This window comes from Polyodon spathula, chromosome 2 (assembly GCF_017654505.1).
Source record: "Polyodon spathula isolate WHYD16114869_AA chromosome 2, ASM1765450v1, whole genome shotgun sequence".
Classification (NCBI taxonomy): Eukaryota; Metazoa; Chordata; class Actinopteri; order Acipenseriformes; family Polyodontidae; genus Polyodon; species Polyodon spathula.
In genome coordinates this window covers 53,322,779-53,341,938 of record NC_054535.1, presented here as the reverse complement: position 1 = coordinate 53,341,938, position 19,160 = coordinate 53,322,779, and the positions used below count along the sequence as shown (strand labels likewise).

The 19,160-nt window shown below is 34.9% G+C and overlaps 1 protein-coding gene across 2 annotated transcripts in view; it reads left to right on the top strand.

The window, feature by feature from the left end:
* Positions 1-19,160, top strand: part of LOC121298280 (rho GTPase-activating protein 7-like) — a 150,281-nt gene that overhangs the window by 76,428 nt on the left and 54,693 nt on the right. Inside the window, exon 1 of one of the 2 annotated variants that reach the window (XM_041225328.1) lies at positions 9,674-9,934. The exons of the other annotated variant lie outside the window; for it this stretch is intronic. Coding sequence (XP_041081262.1) covers positions 9,802-9,934 — 133 coding nt within the window. The 5' untranslated portion in view covers positions 9,674-9,801. Of the gene's footprint in view, positions 1-9,673; positions 9,935-19,160 lie in introns of those variants that run through there. 2 annotated transcript variants of the gene reach the window in all.

Below are 19,160 nucleotides of genomic sequence, written 5' to 3'. Positions count from 1 at the left end.
GAGATATTTGAAGGTATAATTTCAATAATTTCTCTCTCTCTCTTACTGTCTACCTCTATTACTCTTCTTAGCCTTGTGTTTTAATTTGAAAGACCTGTAATGGAGTACAAAAATCAAGGTCATCTTTCTTCATTAGAGGTAGGTTTTAACACTGTTTTGTTAGATCATGCTCCAATCCTGTCAACCATCATTAATTATACCTGACTTACAGTAGTAACATAGAGGACAGTTGTCCATATAGGCTGGAAACTTAGCTGGATAAAAAATAAATGTATAAACAGACATATCAAAACAATCAAACTATAAAACTTTGTACCACATTGTGGCAGGGCAGACTAACTATTGTATGCATTTGTTTTGTGTAAATAATGTGTATATTTTAAATGTAAGATCCTGTAGCAGCAGTTGTTGATGCATAGTTCACCCCCTAGTCTCTGTAAGTCACTTTGAAAAAAAGGGTCTGCTATATGACCTATATATAAAAGGATACCGCACTGACAAGCAGGACCACAGTGAAAATAAGACAAATCATGAATCAATAGTTCAAGCAATTTCAGTTTCCTAACGTATATACAAGAGAAGAATGATGTCCAACCAGCCAGTTTATACAGATCACAGTGATGGGTATATTATCTTGATTTAGTTCCATACCTTAAAGCACCCATGTACCAGAGGTTAGAGATAGAGATAGCTGAAGCCAGGATTGGCAGCTGGCAGCTGTAGGGCAAGCTGTTCAATGTATGAAAGATAATAGTATTACCTGAATACTGAGTCTCAGTATTACCACCCCTTCATGAGATTGGATTCTTTTCCAAACAGCCACCCAGGAGATAGGTGTGAAATAATAAAGTCACCTTTATTGTTGGACCTGTTTACACAATAGCAATATAACTTAATCCACATACATTTAGAATATCAGAAAATACTATCAGTAATCCCTAAGACTTCTACAAAAGTCCCAAAAGAGGATAGAATAGCAGTAGCAAATGCAAATGTGCTGTCTCTATCGCTCTGATCAACAACAACCACATCTGCTGAGTTGGTAGAGCAAGCACAGTGTCAGTATTCTTATTAGCCTATCCCTTAAAGATTTGGGGCCCATATCAATTGCAAGCAACTGCTTACAGTAGAATGACAATTTAACTGCTCTTAATTAATGTAATTAAGTTGTTTAAGATGCTGACAGATTTACTCTGTCCTAATTTGACCGTTAGAACACAATGAGCAAGTTCATTTTGCCGTAAAAAACATTTAACTCTCGTGGGACACACCTGTGGTGGTCTGTGAGTTTAAACATATGAAACCTCAGTCTTTTGCATTCTATTTGGTGGCTCTGTCAATATTTAAGAATTAAGTTTGAGTTATTAGGTATATGTATTCTGTGCCAGCAGCAGTTACTTGTATCATTTACTGTGATACATAACATTAGGCTTCAAGCTACACAGATTAATATTTCCATTGCACTTTCTAATAAAAACAGGGATGAGGAATCCATAATCAAATCCAGTGTGTTGTTCTCCAAACAACTGTTATATTTTAAGCTGTTGTTCCTTTGTTTATATTCCGTGCAGCTTTACTGTAATTAATAATTTTCCAAGTATTGGCACCCCTGCTTTAGTATTTTGTGTGTCTTATTTTTTTTTAATTATTTTAAATGTAAATATCAAACTAAATCACAGAAAATGTGAACAAAAATACAGATCAAAGAATCATACATTTTCAATATGAAACATGACACACTGTCAAAATGAAAACATTACAGGTATGACCTCCCTGAGCATTAACACAATCCTGGCAGCATTGAAGCATAGACCTGATCAGCCTCTGGATAGACTGCTGTGGGATGTTCCACCACTCTTCCTGTGCAGCTGCAGCCAGCTGGTGAAGGTTGGCTGGTCGCGGTTGTCTCCTGTGGATGGCACTGGAGATTTGGTTCACAGATGTTCTATTGGACTCGGGTCAGGAGAAAAAGCTGGTCACAGCAAGTCCTCAACATTGTTTTGTTGAAGCTGTGAAATTGTAATCCTAGCACTGGGTGGTCTTGCATTATCCTGCTGGAAAATTGACACTTCCGGATTGGCTTGCAGGAACGGAAAATCTGTTGCCCTAAGGACTTTGTCAATGTATCGCTGAGCAGTAAGGTTGCCCTCAGTCTGCACCAAAGACGTTCTTGTGTTAAAGGAGATTCCTCCCCACATCATCACGCTTCCACCGCCCCACCGGTTGGCTTGAACAACGCAACAGTCAGTGTAACGCTCACAACGTCTCCACACACGTCTTCTGTCAGGTCTGTCAAGGGCAAAACTGCATTCATCGGTGAATAAAACACTCCACCACTCTCTCTGTCTCCACCTCAGATATTTTCTGTCCCACAGAAGACGCCAATTTTGTCTTTCAGCTGTCTACATGTTACCCCTGACCAGGCAATCTTCATTACTCAAGTGGGGCATGGTTGTATATTTGGCTGTTCTTGCATTAACTAAAATCATGTCTTTTCAAATGGCTATTTATACAGATTCTTAATCAACTCATTTTAGCCATATTAACCCAACTCAAAATACCAAACACTGAGCACCTGGCGTTTTTAAGAAATCTCATGACTTGAGCTCAGTATTTTGTTATCCCAAGGAACAATACTATTCAAATAACAACAAACCTATCTGCTCACTATTTAAAATGTAAATAGCAATATATATGTGCCTAATGAGCTATTGATGTAAATCTTGACTGTTGTGTTTTCATTGTGCATCAGTGTATATATTAATAAGAAACATATTTTACAAATCAAAGATTACTTCCATTCTCTTCTATTCTGAGTGCAGGATCATTCCATAAGAAAGAAACCAAGCAATTAAACACATTTTAGGCCTGCTTTTCATCATATATGTGAACACTCAAAGGCGCCTTAAACCACAAATGTGAGCGGGGCTGCAGACCTAAATATGCAGCAGACCTGGATCAGCACAGCAGTGTGAACGGGGTCTAATTGGAACAGAGAATTATGTTGAAGAATGCTTCAGATTCCTGTTCATATTTCTTGGCAAATGTTTTATTGAATGAATTTTCTTTAAAAGTAGTTTGCAGGGAGGTTTACTTGCATACAACTCTTCTGTGTTCAGGTGTCTTTGTACAGTTCTTTTGTGCACTATTATGTCTGTTGCTTCTAAATCTTTGGATTTTTAGCTGCTTGGATGATCCTCCTACCTGCTGGACCTATAATTTTCTTTGAATGTTCACTTCTTTCAAGCATTTCAGTTGAATTGTTCTGTGATTATTTATGATTGTGGATTTTGGTATTCTACATTTCTTTGAAAGTATTTGTAGCCTTTTCCTTTGTTGTAGTTTGCTATTTGTGCTTTTCTCCAACATGAATCCAGCTCCTTTGCCTTGACCATCATCTGCTGTGTTGCCAAAATATTCTTCTTCAACAGATGTTGGAAATAATTTTTTTCTGGCTATTGACTTTACAATGCAGCTTAATTACTAATCAATTAGTATATATTTTGTAATTAGTTCTATTCCATTTTTCCATAATTTAATGTAAAGGTGCCTAACACTTTTGTCATGAACAAAATATTTTAAATTTCTTAAGCGCTTTTTTTTTAAGCGTTTTTTTTTTTTTTTTTTTTTTTTTTTTAATGAAGACTGTTTGTTAAACTACCAGTAATTTGGTTTTGATCATAAACTACCAGAAATTTGGTTTTGGCTTTGTCATATTAATTAGTGGCTAATGTTTACTTAATGCTTGTTTAACATGTTTTCTTGAATTATCTTATATTACGTGTAGGGTGTAGGGTGCCACTCATAGTTTCTCAGTTCTAGCCAACCGGCTGGTTTAGCAACTGAACTCCAGGGTTTCATAGTTGGCCTACCAATACACAGCTGGCCTACCACCATCCAAACAGACAACAGTGAAACAAATGCAGCAGATCAATTAAGATTATGATTTCTCAACATTGCATCAGAGTTAAAAATACTGAAGTATTGAAACTGAGAATAAAAGGAAATCACAAGCCCTGTCTCTCAAACTTTTACCTCATTGTGCTTTTAAAAAAATGTTTACCATTAAAGAGGCCTTTCACAGAACTGTGCCTATCGCAAGAACATTCAGAGAACCTTTCTAAATCCCAACTAAGAATTTTATCTTATTTTTCAAAACCGCTTGTGTAACAAATAATTAACTTTACTAAATAAACAGAAACTCAACAACCCTTTATTTTTGTTTTAACAAGCAGGTTAATGTGTGTCGCACAGGGGACAGCAGAACATTTGTTTTAACTCCAAGACATACTTCCAAAAGTCAAATTAAAAGAAACAGGAAAGTCTTCATAAGTTAGTATGCTAGTTGTTTACCTTCAAAAAATAGAACATTCACAAATAAATATAAATTCAAATATGAATCTCCCATTGAAATGGGGGATATATACTTGTCTTGTCCAACCGTTTGGCCTTTTTTTTTTTTTATCCTGATTGTGATGCATTTGAAACCCTTTCAAACTGTATGAGTTTAAAATGCTAATGGATCTTGCTAATGGCATTCTTTAGCATCTTTGTATGTACCTTGGATTTTTTTTTTTTTAAATAAAACCTAATACAGAAGACTAAAAAGTATTGGGAGACTCTATTGAGATTTAGATTGAAACATTTAGTTCAAGTCTATAAATGTACAAATGTCTTTTGAAATGAGTAATTTTCAAGTAGTGAATCCTTGCAATAAATTGTTTTTATAAACATTAGCCTATTACCTAATGGGGTCTCTTTATGACTAAATACAACAGTATTACAGGAGACATATTTTCTGAAAGCTCAGGGTCCACCCTATCTTATAATAGCATGGTGGGAATTTATAAACACATTACACTAATGGCAGCTATCCACAAATTTGTATTAATCCTTTCCAGTTTAAAATAGGACACCCCTACCAAATAGATTCCTCCTCAGGAAGAAATCAGAAGAAGAAAAGAACAATGCAATATATTTGAGCAAATACAATACCATGAACCAGACAGTTATTTTGGTAGAAAAAACAAAATAAAAACATATTTAAAATTATATTATAATGGGAACCTAAAACCTATAAATAATGATTCGTTCTTTTAAAATACACCAACGCTAAAGTTGATATTTAAAAGTGAATACAAATGCTTAATCTACCTAACTAACTCCAGTAAAAGGAATTCCACATCTGGAACATTTTACTGTGCCCATGTTTACATGCCTTGTCTGCACTCCTTCCCAGGACTACATTCTACTTCTGTCCTCCCTCCCTAAAAACAGCTCTTTAAATAGGGTGTTGTGATTACATGTAGACAAAGCCTGCTCTAATTGACTGGACAGGATGAAACAACCATAACTTTTATTGTGCTTGCTTAAATAAAAAAAGAGAGATTCATGTAAGTTAATCTGTATTATATATAACTTTTTAATTAAAGAATCATATATGTGTGTGTGTGTGTGTGTGTGTGTGTGTGTGTGTGTGTGTGTGTGTGTGTGTGTGTGTGTGTGTGTGTGTGTGTGTGTAATGCAGAGCTCAATTTTCAAGCATATTTGATTGTCATTAGCAGTTGACATTTTTTTTTTTTTTACCATTCTAAAACAAATAGGAATACCCAAGACGGTTCACATGCCCCTAAATTAACTGTTTGTCCTTAGTCTGTCCTGAAGTGAATAAAAAGAATCACTAGCATTGTAAATAAATTAAAAAAAAAAAAAAAAAAGTTTAAACTAGTTAAAGGTACAGTTACTAAACTGTATTTTCTCTGTTATGAGACGCATACAAATTTGTTTTGTTGGTGATTTGGGTACTTTGCAACTTCAAAATGATACTACTTTTTGTGTGAGTGTGTTTTAATAAATTATTGAAAAGCACCAAATCTATATATATATATATATATATATATATATATATATATATATATATACACACACCTCTGTACATGAAAGCATTACGTAACTTGGTTCATGTTTCAAGAAAATATCTGCTCTATTGAAAAATCACTTTTACACAGTGAAAATGGACGCTTAACAATGAACTGTTGTGACTATAATACCTAGAGTATTGTAGCAAAAACTACAGTCTCCTGAATGTGTGATCTTTTCCCTTGCAAGTCTCTGAAAATCAGCCAAAAAGATCTAGCTGAATCCCCAGGGTGTCTGCATGCAGGGCCTGAGTACATAGTTCAGGAAATGCTGCAAACAAAAGAAAATGTATGACAGGAAATTCTCACCAATTACCCCTGCATAAAGAAAACAGGCAATTCTCTTTTTAGATTTGTATATGCAACAGTCCAGTAGGGTGTCTACAGTTAGTGAAGTATTTTAAAAACAATGCACAGTGTGTGGTGTATCCTTTTTTAAACATATGCTGTTAAGGGGGCCAAAATGTATGTGCATGATCATGAAGAGTGATACTAGTATACACCTTATATACCAAGGGATGTTATAGAAAGCCTGGTTCTGATGCACCGATAGGGTAATTCCTACATATTAAATAGCTGATAACAAATTCATCAGTTCATTTTAGTTCATTCAGTTACTTATCAGCCAGCAGATATGCAATAGGAAACGTAACTGTATGAACATGACAAAAAAATCAGTATTATTCCAAAACTTAACCTATGTAGCTTTTTGTCTTAAATATGTTTACAGTAGAAAATGTATGTTTTAATAAACATACCCAACATACATATGGCATCTGAGCACATAATTGCAATTACAATCTCATAATGAACACACACATGCATATTTGTGGACTGTGGTTGAACTTCAACCAATGTTTAATTAAATATCAGTTAAATATGTATTTCTGTGGTCCCTATCATGTTGTGTTTGTTTTATTTAATTTTTAATTCAGGATTTGCAAACATTTCAAATACAACACATTTGGTAAACTGCTGTATCCTGGTACCTTTGCTGTAGGTCATGTGGTCTTACTGAAGCTAAACAGAGGGGTTGAGTTTGAAGTAAAACATATGAACTGAAGTTCTGTTGTACAAAGAAGCAGAACTCCACAGCATTCTCTTTGAATATTTGCATATTAAAACTGCAGCTTATAACATAGAATCGCAAACAGAAGAAAACGAAGAATATTGCCACTGCAGTTCTAATATGTTAGTAGCTGAAGGGAAAAGCATGAGTTCAGGTTCAGAGGCTGTTAAATCCAGATTTATTGCAGTGGCGTGGGGTGTGTAAAACCCTGTTTTGAAATGTGTTTGTCATTCAGTTTTTGAAAATTATAAATATTTTAAAATATAAACCCATTTCAATTTAAAAGATCAGACCTAGAGCCTTTTAAACATACTGCTGTAAGGCTCTAATCTATCAATAATTGAGTAGAATACAAACTGCACCACATATAGGTCAGTATTATCAGGAACCGGCTAATTGAGAGAGTGCATGCTACATTATCGACCCACACGTCCTGCTGAGTTTATGGTGGCTGAGACGTGCAAAGAGCTAGCAAATCTACACAAAGACGTAGCTGCAACCAGGGCAATGAAACGGGCATGGTAACATCACAGAAAGGGCTGGTGATATCTAAAAAAAACTGCAGCTGCATCAAAAAAAAAAAAAAAAAAAAAAAAAAAAAAAAGGTAGGCCCATCGTTTAGAAATCATCTGGCAGAAATTAAATAGAATTTAATTTAATAGAATAGAAATTTAACTTCCGGAACAACATTCTGGCAGACACTTTCTAAACGATGTGCCCGCCTTTTATGTAGCTGCTGTTTTTTTTTTTTTTTTTTTTTTTTTTTTGTCACCACCCATTTGCATTCCCGTGGTTGAAAATACGTCTTTGTGTAGATTTACTACCTCTGCATTTCTCGGTCCCCGTAACTAATTACATTTTTCTCTGAGCAAATACATAACAAAATAGTATTCCTGTTTTATGGAATTTTGTTTTGCTTGAAAAAGTTCAAACACAAGGAAATTGCGTCTTGTGATCGAAATAATATTAACTAAAAGTAATAGAAATTAACTATTTTATCTCGACCCAGGATGATTAATTGTGGCAGATATCTACATTGAAAAGTATCCCTTTTGGCAGTTGTGATGCTTTCACAGGTAATAGTATCCCCTCCAAGTTCTGCTACTGCAACCTGGCACATCACATATGGCCTAACAGAATAGACTAATAACTTCCTTCCATTTTTTTAATCCCCCATTTCCTTTATCATTCATTTTACAGTTTTTCTGACTGCCAACTATTACCTTGCATTTTGTGAGCTAGATCTTAGCAGTTAATAAACAAAAAGCAAAGTGTTAAATATTTATATTTGTATAATACAATGTGTCCTTTAAGCTGAGAGATATACACCCAATATGATATAATTTGTCTTAGTTTTTGAAAGTCGCTACATTTTAGTTTTTTGACATTAACATTTTTACTGATAAAAATAAGACTCCAGATACCTATTGGTATTGTGTGTATTATTACTTTGTGGAATGATCTGCTTTATTTTGAGGCTGTCTGAAGTTAAAGTCTCTGGTCTAACTCAGTCCCCCCCCAGCCAGTACAATATGTCACCTAAGTGGGCAGATTTTTTGCACTGGGGGCAATGGATGTGCTTTTGCAATAAATTGAGACAGCTGCTTGAGTTTGGCAGTATATTCTGAGTCGTCACATCTTTGAATGTGCTAGATAGACCTTTTCACACACCACGCTTTCATTCACAATATTTGAATTTATATTGGACGTAGACAAAATGGCTCATGAACCCCTAAATTTCTGTCACATAATCTAAGTTCAAATCAGACATACTCAGGAGGGGTGTCAGGTGACATTTGAGTAATAATGTCATTATTTAAAGTCACTTTCAAAAAGTGCATGTTTTACAATACATGGCAGACTGTATTGTGGAACAACATTTTCAAGGCCAGGCATCTAGTAGTCCAACTAAGCATAATGAAGCTTATTAGAGGCTCTGGCAGGATAGAGGGAAGACTCGGAGTCAAGAAAATACAGTGAAAAAAACTACTTTTATTTACAAAAACATAAAATAAAAAGGCATAAGGGCCAAGCAAAAGATACAAACACAACCCCCAACTCTCACCTCAAACATTTACTCCACTCTTCATACACTATCCAAACCAAACCACCCAGACAAAGGATTTCTCCTGGCTTTTTTATAATCCATGGCTGGAGCCCAATTAATCAATAATTAACAATTAGCCAATTAAGACTCCAGCCACATTCTCACATGTATTTGGCTGGGAATAATTTAACCCCCTCCCTGCTGATCCAAAACAAACAATAATACAATGACAAATAATGAAAATCATAATGAAAATAGTAAGATATGATAATAATAAAACAAACTATAGGGGGCGGGCAGGCACTCCATCACAGAGGTGATCAACTGAAGTCATGATATGATAAATACCTTTAGTAGATGAAACAAAAACAAAAAATCTGTATATTTTTTAATTACAACTAAGCAGGCAGTTTGCAGGTAGAAACTGTTTTAGCATTCCTATTTACATGGACAGTATTACAGGTGCTCTTGAAGCCAGCAGTAAAGAATAAACTGATGGAGTTATTGTGCTAGAAAGCACTTCCCGGAGTTGCTTTACTGCTGGGCTTGGCAACTCTCCATGACTGAGGCTGTAGTCACGATGCTCCGTGCACTGCAGTAAGAACTGCAGTCAGGCTGAATCTGTAGGTGTTGTCTTTTGGAGAGAAGTACACTGTGTATAATTTCCTGCATAGTGGCAGCAAGAATCATCAGACAAACCTGGATGCTGCACAGACCAGAAAGAGACTTCAGAGCCCAGTAATTGTGTTTGGCCGTGTGTTTGTTTTATGAAATTGTCCTGCAATATGTCTCAGCCTGTGAAGCGCCTGCTGCAAAGATCATTTAGTGAGCATATCAGATATTCCACTTCTAGAGCCTTGGATGTGCTTAGTAAAGCCACCAGAGAAAAACGACTTGCAGGTGAGGGAACACCAATTACATGTAATGTGTGCATTGTATGTCAGTGTTAGATAAAAAATTTTAAAAAAAAATCTGAAAAAGGATCTTATATCAAGTATTCTTTTTAATATACAAAAATATCTATCTATCTATCTATCTATCTATCTATCTATCTATCTATCTATCTATCTATCTATCTATCTATCTATCTATCAGTGAAGTAACTTTAAACTGTAAACAAACCTATAAGGGTACCTTTGTAAAATATACTTAATCGATGTATTGCATAATGAAAATAATGTCTCTGTCATTCTATTAACATGAATGTCATTTTCTGGGACATCGACTTTTTATTTTTAAGATATAAGACACAGGGTTGTCTGGCTATGTCATCATAATACTAGTACAGCTATGCTATCAATGTATATGTTTATATGTTCAACATATATGTTCAAACAAATCCTAATACCCAAGCTGAATTTTAAGTGTCACTGTAGGTGAGCAACCTAATATGTTCTGCTTTAGTATACATATATTAACATAATATGTTTCTGGATTGTTGTTCCTTTACAAAAAAGTGTCCTAAGTCATAAGAAATCAATGTTCAAACTGCATTATGACACAAAACCTCACACACTGTACCTTGGAAAGTTGTGGGCAGGGATAATGATTCCATACTCTCTATGTTTTATCCAGAATTCAAGCACACACTCAGAAGATTAAAATTAACTAAGCTTAAGTGAACCATTAATTTTTGTCCAGTTGAGCTGTGTAGCACTGTTTTGGATTAAATCTTGTAATTTAAATAACAAGCTTGTGTCATTCCCCAGGGAAGGTAAGATAAAATGCAGTGTGCTTCTCACTGTGACAGAAAGGGTAGCTGTTATTTCCTGTGGCAAAGACCCAGACTAAATTGCTAAATCAGTGTCACGTATACTTGGGGAATAACAGTTGGAAGTATAATTCATTCTCACACTTTGCGCATTGTTGCTGTTTTCAGTGTCAGCTGTGTTACATTTATACTGAATAGTGATCCTATCACCTTTATGAGGCATTGCTGATTCACTGCACCCACACATCAGTGGCGGCTTTTATTTCTGTTACGTAAGGCCAGTCGGATGTGTCAAATGTGTTTGATGATTCCGATGCTGAGATCAGGGAAACAATGGCAAATAAAGGAAAGCAAATGCAAGAGTAAAAAAACTCTTCCGATCCATTATCTAAAGCGCTGTTAACAGATTAGTGGCAACATGCAGAAATCTACTGGAATAAAAACAGGTGTGGCACAACTAATTAGTTTCTGGAAAGTCATATACTGTCATCTAACTTGAAATAATACAGCACCACACAAAAAATAAATACTGTTTAAACAAGGACATTAATCCTTCTTGATGGCTGTCAATACAAAGTTAGCATGAAAAAGTCTACTACCATGACCACTCTGCGCATGTAAAAAAGAAAGTTTTGCACACACAGATGCCTCCATATATGCAAGTTTCTTCACAACTGCATAACTGCATTCAGTCTTTATTTCTAAATTCCTTTTTATATATCTTTTTGTATTTTCTTTATTTATAACAATTTTGTTTATATTTGTTTTGTATTTTTTATTATATGTAATAAATATGCATGGATAAATGGATAAAAGCATCTGCTTAATAATAATAATAATAATAATAATAATAATAATAATAATAATAATAATAATAAAGGTGCTTCTCCAAATATGTATAAAAAAAAATAATCATGACATTCAAACCTCTGTTTACCCTCCCATTCAGATACCATCAATAACCTGAGTTAAAGAGTGTTCTTTACAAGGTATTTTATCATAGATCGTAATCTAAACAGTTATGTTGTTATACATTTTATGTGGCTGGATTGATTTGTTTGGATTTTGACACTGTGGATTTAGCTACCAGCTGGGTTTCATGCAGCATAGCAGTGGGTCTTTTTCAAGGGTGTAAGTGGATCTCACCTTATTTGAACCGGGGGAGTGGGGGGGGGGGGGGGGGTCAGAGGGCGTCCTTCGATCCAGCTGGATAGACCAATGGTGTTGACATAACATAAGCCCATAGAGAATACATTATAAAAAATGACCGAAGCCCCCATTATGCCAAGCAATAACAGATATCAAAACTTTTACTGCCCACTGTTGTCCTTTTAATGATGGCTTAAAAGAGTGATTCTGAATACTAAACAGCTGCAGTATTTTTATTTAGTCTTTAATGTAGATAATGTTTTACCTGACACCCTCCCTGACAAGTCTTTTCAGAAAGATTAACTGCAGCAAGTCTATTAATCATTATTGTGTATATTTTTAAGATTTGCATTGTCTTTGTGTAATGGCCAGTGTTGTCTGATGCACTGCAGTTTCAGATTCTGTCTTTTGCCGGTGAGATGAGATGTGGTTAAGAGCTCCATAACCATGAAAGCAGACAACCCGTCTCTTTCGCATCATGTTTAAAACATTTGCTTGCCGTGTGTATGGCTGCCAGTGTGCATTCAGCTTTCACCCTGTTCGATTTGTATGTGACACAAAATCTATGTATTTATTTTGTTATATTGTAAAAAAGTGAATTCACTCATACTTTTTGGTATTGCCTAAAAATAGGGTTAGGGTTAGGGTAATTATTGCAACTATATACGGCAAACTGCACCATGAGTGAACACAAAATAAGTTGGAGTGCTCTTTCTGTGTTTTGGGGATGTTTTATATGTGTTAATCAGTTAAAACCTAAAATATTTATTATTATTTATTTATTTATTTATTTATTTGTTTGTTTGTTTGCTTACATGTATATTAATGTAGTTATGGGGACCTAGAAATTAAAGAGTAAGTGGCGGGGTCTGAAAAATATACAATTATATGAACCCACGTGTTGCTACAACTGTTTAAATAAAGTACCCATAGTTTTTCTTTCCATTGTTAACATCCTGACAACTTTTTACACTTATAACCAGCGGTCCAGATAAGCTGCGTACCTGCTGTTTTTACGCATTATAAAATTTGAAATACGCACTAAATTTAAATTGAATGCGTAAAAATACACGTAGCAATTTTGCACCACAGCTTGTCTGCCTCCCCTAAAACTTTCGCTAACAACTACATCTCCCAGAATACAATGTCTTCAATTACTAAGAAACTGTACACAAGAAAAACCAACCCAACAAACATTATCCAACCTTGTAGAACACACTTGTGGTTGTAGAGTAGTTCAAAGTAACATTGCGGTTAAAATGGAAGGCTCTTTTTCATGCCCCATTACCATTAAAGATTGTACAGTATTTATCAAGATTAATTATGACTTCAAGATTAAAATTAGAGGGTAAATTACTCCCAGACCAAAAACCTTATTTGGAGCACCACTTATAACTTTAAAGTCTGTTTCAAAGCCCTTTTCAAAATGTCCACTCTAGTGCACTGGGGTAAATCACTGCGACAACAAGTGCTCTGGTTTTTCTGTTCCGTACCACATCATGGATCGCTATTGCTGTGTTACCTGTTTGACAATGTGAACAATAATCCTTACACTATCAGTGCATTAGAACAGACATTTAGTAACTTGGTCGTTTTAATTAAAGTTTGAATTTCATTGCAACAATTCCAGTGAAGGCTGGCCATATGTCCACATTTGACCTGGATTGACCCAGTTCTGAACCCTAACGGCTGTTGCAAACTTCTGGCACTGGTTTCACGTTTTCAAAATATGGTCACCAGTAGGAACAAGAAGTGTGGGAATAGTGGTTTATTATATGCAGATGGTGGAAGGAATGTCAAGTGGGAATACTTCCTGTCTGAGCGCAGAAGTTTGTTAAAGGAAGAAGCTGCCAATAGTAATCCGATATCCAAACATGCTACAGATGTTCAGCTAGAGTTAAGTAAAGGTGAGAACAGACACAACTTACTATAGTCATTAGGTAGAGATAACGTTTGATTTGACTATAATATTTCACATTTTCTAAAATAAGTAACAATGATCATGTGTTATAAAGTATTTTTTATTATTATTTTCCACTTTAGTCCACAACCGAATTATAGAACAATGTTGATGGGCCACATTGCCTCTTATTTCCTTCAGTTTAAATAAGCGCTCTTGCAGATGCGACAATGAAAAATTGTAACTGAATACATAAGCATGTTTTTCAAGAGACCCGTATGCTGCTTAAATGTTCATTTCTATTCCTTTGTCAATGTACAGAGCTCATTTTGGGCAGTAGTGAAAGTAATTAGCAGTCATTTGCAGAGTATATGTTGAACTGGCATTATTTCTGTTTGTTTGTGATTTATTGTATTGGACACCAGCCAATAAACAAATTCACTCTTGTCAGGTTGGCTAGATTAGGACTAACTGTAACCTCCAGACCTAACACAATAATATTTATTTTAAAATGATTTAGAATTCCTTAAACCATGACCTACATAAACTGTCCCTGTATTATTTAATTGCTTTAACAGTAGCAGTGCGTCTTATCATAGTTCATGTTTACAGCACTTCTATCCATCTGTGGTGTTCTGAGTCAGGATTCAATAACATACAGGATAGCATGGTTCATATCTAAAGCTGGTAAATTTGTGATCTTTTGCAAGTTGGGATGCCCTGGAATGATTTACTGTCATCCATATTTGCATATTTTTAAAGTGAGATTGAAAAAAATATATAGCACAGTAAGTGTTTTAATATGTTTTGTTCAGACAATTCAGTGTTATTGAAACATGTAACCTGGGCATTCCACAACTGGGGAACCTATAGTGGTTAAAAAAATCTTAGAAAGCAAGGAAGGAGCATACCTTTTTTTCATTGTTAAAATGCACAAGACTGTAATGTCTAAATCTCTTTTAGATTTAATTATATGCTAAGCTGCTTGTATTAAATACAGAAATATGGGAAATGCTTAGAAATATATATATATATATATATATATATATATATATATATATATATATATATATATAGTATATATATATATAGATATATATATATATGTGCTTACGTGTATATCTGTTTATCTATGCACATATCTAACTAATCCAGTACATAGTCTCTATTTAATGTTTATATATGGGTATTTGTACCGCACACATCACATTAAATTGAGAAGTGATACGTTGTGTGCAACTGTTGGCTTTTGTCTAACACCCATTCCTTGCTATTGCATTTGTTTATCTTTCACCAAGGAAATCTATTATTTATCAGTGAAATAACACTTGACATGCCAGTTTCCTTTTTAATGTTCCATAGTGGGTTAAGGCTGCACAAATTCACAAAAAAGAGGTTTCGGTAACACTTTAAAATAAGTGTCTGTTCATAATTATTTCATGTGTATTAAGGGAAATGCTACGAAGTCATGAAAAGTATTCATGAACTCATGGTTGTGACTTTTGAATTCAAGAGGAATTTCATTTGAAATCAGTAGGAAATCATGTGTTATAATTTCATTGCCGATTTCCACCCCCAACTGTGCTGAAGGAATTGGAGGCTGTAATCATTCAGGAATGATCGCATATCCCTTAAAAACAATGTAGACTTAGCATTCACATCAAATCAGCCTTACTGGCTGTCGTATTGTAGGTGTTTTGCCTTTGTGTAAGAACTTTCACAAAGTCTTTTCTCAACAGATTAGTTTTTATTAAAACAGAAAACTTCATAGTATTGTAGCACAATGAACTGGGTAACACTCCGAGGTATAGTTCATTACAAGGGAGTTCCCCTTTACTGTTCCTAATTATACAGGCAGCAAAACAAGCATTAACATAGCCAATCGCATATCGCCAACACCCTAAATGTACCCAATAATAGCAAACTAATTACCATATTAGTATCTAGGTAGAAAACATATATACTTATATACTATAATAATCTTTTAAATTGGTTCTAACCTGTTCCAGTTATGAGTCACTAAAACATAGTATGGTTATCAGCCAAATGTGCTTGGAACGTAATGGCGCTATATATACCGCCACCCCACCCCACCCGCAGGCTCATGACATGTAGGTACTAATTTCAATTATGAATGGAAAGTTACCAATATATATACTAATTTGACCTACACATGTCCGCCCCCACTCTGTGGACAGTGTTAGAGCAGACATTTATGGAAAAAAAGGGTCAAACCAATCACTTTGGTCCCAGAAACATGTATGCCTTCTAACAGTAGAACTGAAATAAAATACAAATAGCTAAATGTTGAATATACTGTGTACATGCAGTCTGGAATGCAATTCAATTAAAATAGCTAACATTTCATTGCGTCATTTGCAACTGTGATAAGTTCCAGATGTTGGTATTTTTATTAGGTTTTGAGTGCTTCAGTCTGTGCTTGTCATTGGCAGACTCCCTGTTCCTATTACACAAATGCCTTTGAGATAAATAAAGAAATTAGCTTTTGACTTTGGGCCAGCTTGATAGAGCTGAGGATCTTTTAGTCTGTTGCTTGGATATGCAGTTTGTGTGAAAATAAGTCCTATACAGACAAATACAGTATTTTTACAGTGTATTCCTTTTTATTTTTATTATCATCTCTCTTTACCGCTTTGCCCATGTTTCTTAGTTTTATTTATTCTGTGATGTCACAACATAAGGATTGTGATTTTTTAATGGGGTATTTTTCCTGTGCTCTGCATACCAAATCACCGGCAAGCATGCATTAAATAGACAGGGATTTAAACATACATTAACATTAGCTTAATTTTGTTGTTATTTTGTGTTATGCCATATTCCTCAGTAATGTGGCATGTTCTAAAGACCTAAAGTCTTGATATAACGATTGTTCCATAAATTAAGGATTGTTCCTAATTATTGTTGTCATTAGTATTAAATAATATAAGTACCCACTATATTCATAATAATAAAGCTACAGTGTGATTAGTATAGCATAGTATCAGAACATTCAGTCCCAAAAGCTGTATCTCAGTTACCTAAATAAACTGGGTCCTTGGCAGCATTACCTTATCTTTTAGTAAATCATCCCTACTGTGATGCAGGTGCTATACTATTTCCATCTGGTATGCATAGATAGCAAAAAAGTCCAGTATTATGTGTATCAGCAACAAAACACTGAATACGTTAGTATTCTGAACATGAAAATTCTGAATAATCATCAAATCTCAATTGGAAATTGATATTTCATTATTATTTTGTGTTTACAGTACATGCAGACAGAGAAGTATTTTTACATAATTGCCTTGGGCATACATTCATGCAGTTTACATGAGTGGAATATTTATTCTGAATAGTATTAGTGCAGAATAGATTCTGACAGTTAAATCTTTTGCCTATCACAAAAGATTATGAATTATTTGCAAAGTACGTGGCACTTTTTTATTTATCACAGACAGCTGCAGAAGCTTATGTCTGAAATTGAAAAATGTTATTAACCTAACAAGAAAGCTGTCCTCAGCACTCAATTTGACATAAGAAAACAGAGGTCTTGGGGGACAAGCAGTCAAACTTAAAACTGTTAATGAATCATTACAGCCGGTCACCTGCAATGTACTTTTATTCTTTAAAGCATTTTAAATGCTGAATGTACAGGTTGTGTGGAAAATGTGTTTTTTTTATACTAAATGGTTGTTTACAATTTGTTGAAATTTGTTTTAAAAAAAACAATTTTGAAAACTATTTCGGTGAACAAAAAGTATTTACCATTTTTATTTAGATTACTGTTTTCTGTCAATTTCTTATAATCCTGTAGTCACAGTATAGACACAGATCTCTGTCCTTGTATGGTGTAATGAAGTAGAGCACCGGGTCATCGCTTGCAGCATTACCACGGCATGTGGTAACACTGACAATGAATTTTGCAACTGTTACCACTGAATCAAAAGGGGTATAGAGCCACAAAGAAGAAGAAGACTTACAAAACGAGAATGTATCCCCTTTGATTAGACATAGTACAATTTGTTTTTAGTTTTTTTGTGGTAGACAGCTGCCTTGTAACTTGAATGAAGTGGTCAAAACTGCTAACCAGTCCTGAGGAGTGTGAGATGCTGTTAAATTTCCTAAACATTAAAGCTTTCAGCATTAAACTCGTTTAAATATTTAGGGGTAGATGTACTAAAGTGTTGCGCCTGTCGCTATAGTCGCAAACGAGTTAGAAGTTTAGGGTAAAATGTATTAAGTTCTGTTAGCGACTTTTTAGGGAATGCTTTGCGACAGCAGTCTTTCTTTGCGGTTCAACCTTAGATGAATATGTAGTTATGGGTGATCCTGCATAAAATCGCAAAAAGAGGGTGGAGATAGTTCAATTGAGGGTTCTCAAATAGTATAATGAGATGTACTAAAGCGGCCGACAATTGTGACACTTACAATTGCAAGAATTTGTTAAGAACTTTTGAAAGCATGTTTTAAACAGTCGCAATTGTTGCTGGCATTTCCCAGTCCACTTTTTCTTGTGCGTTGCCAATTGTGCTCACTGCATTTTTGAGGCGAAGACCCAAGTACCTAATTTTCAGTCAGGGTGTACTTGTAGTCTTGAAAACAAATTTCTTGACATTTCTGGTTTCCCCAACGCCGCTAACCCCTCTGTGTATCTGAGCATCTTATAGACCGTGATCTATTTTGTGTTAATTGTCTAGGCTAGAACAGTTCGCGTCTATACTACCGCCAAGGAATCGAGAGTGGATTAAGAGGAATATACCTACTAAGTAGGCCAAGTTAAAAAAAAACACTACAATCATTTAGTTTCAGTTTAAAATAATCTTTTATTCGCAATGTACACCAATGTGTACAATGTAGCGGCATGATTTAGTTTGTGTTACCGTTAGGGTACAGTAAAAAGAAAGTGCACTAGGTATTCGTTTGATTTTACTTCTGTACAATATACTGTAGCGTCCCAGTGTACAAAGCTATATCTTTACATAATGTAATGTATAGCCTATCCAAAACACATTAGTGTTAGTTCAGTGCAATGCACTAAGCTCATAAATGTATGTGTGTGCGATTTTTTTGGTTTGTTTTTAAACCCGACACCTCCTTATGTCAGACAAACGTATCCGGTTTAGTGAGGGGCTACTGTTTGATTATGAAAAGCTTTTTGTGGGTGAAGGTTGGGGCCCCACTATAGAATCTAATATATATTAAAATATATATATATATATATATATATATATATATATATATATATATATATATATATATATATATATATATATATATATAGTGGCGACACCGGGTCTTTCGGATGCCCAACCAGTACACAGCTCCTGGAACACCCAGGACTTGAAATTTCAGCCCTGGTCGGAATG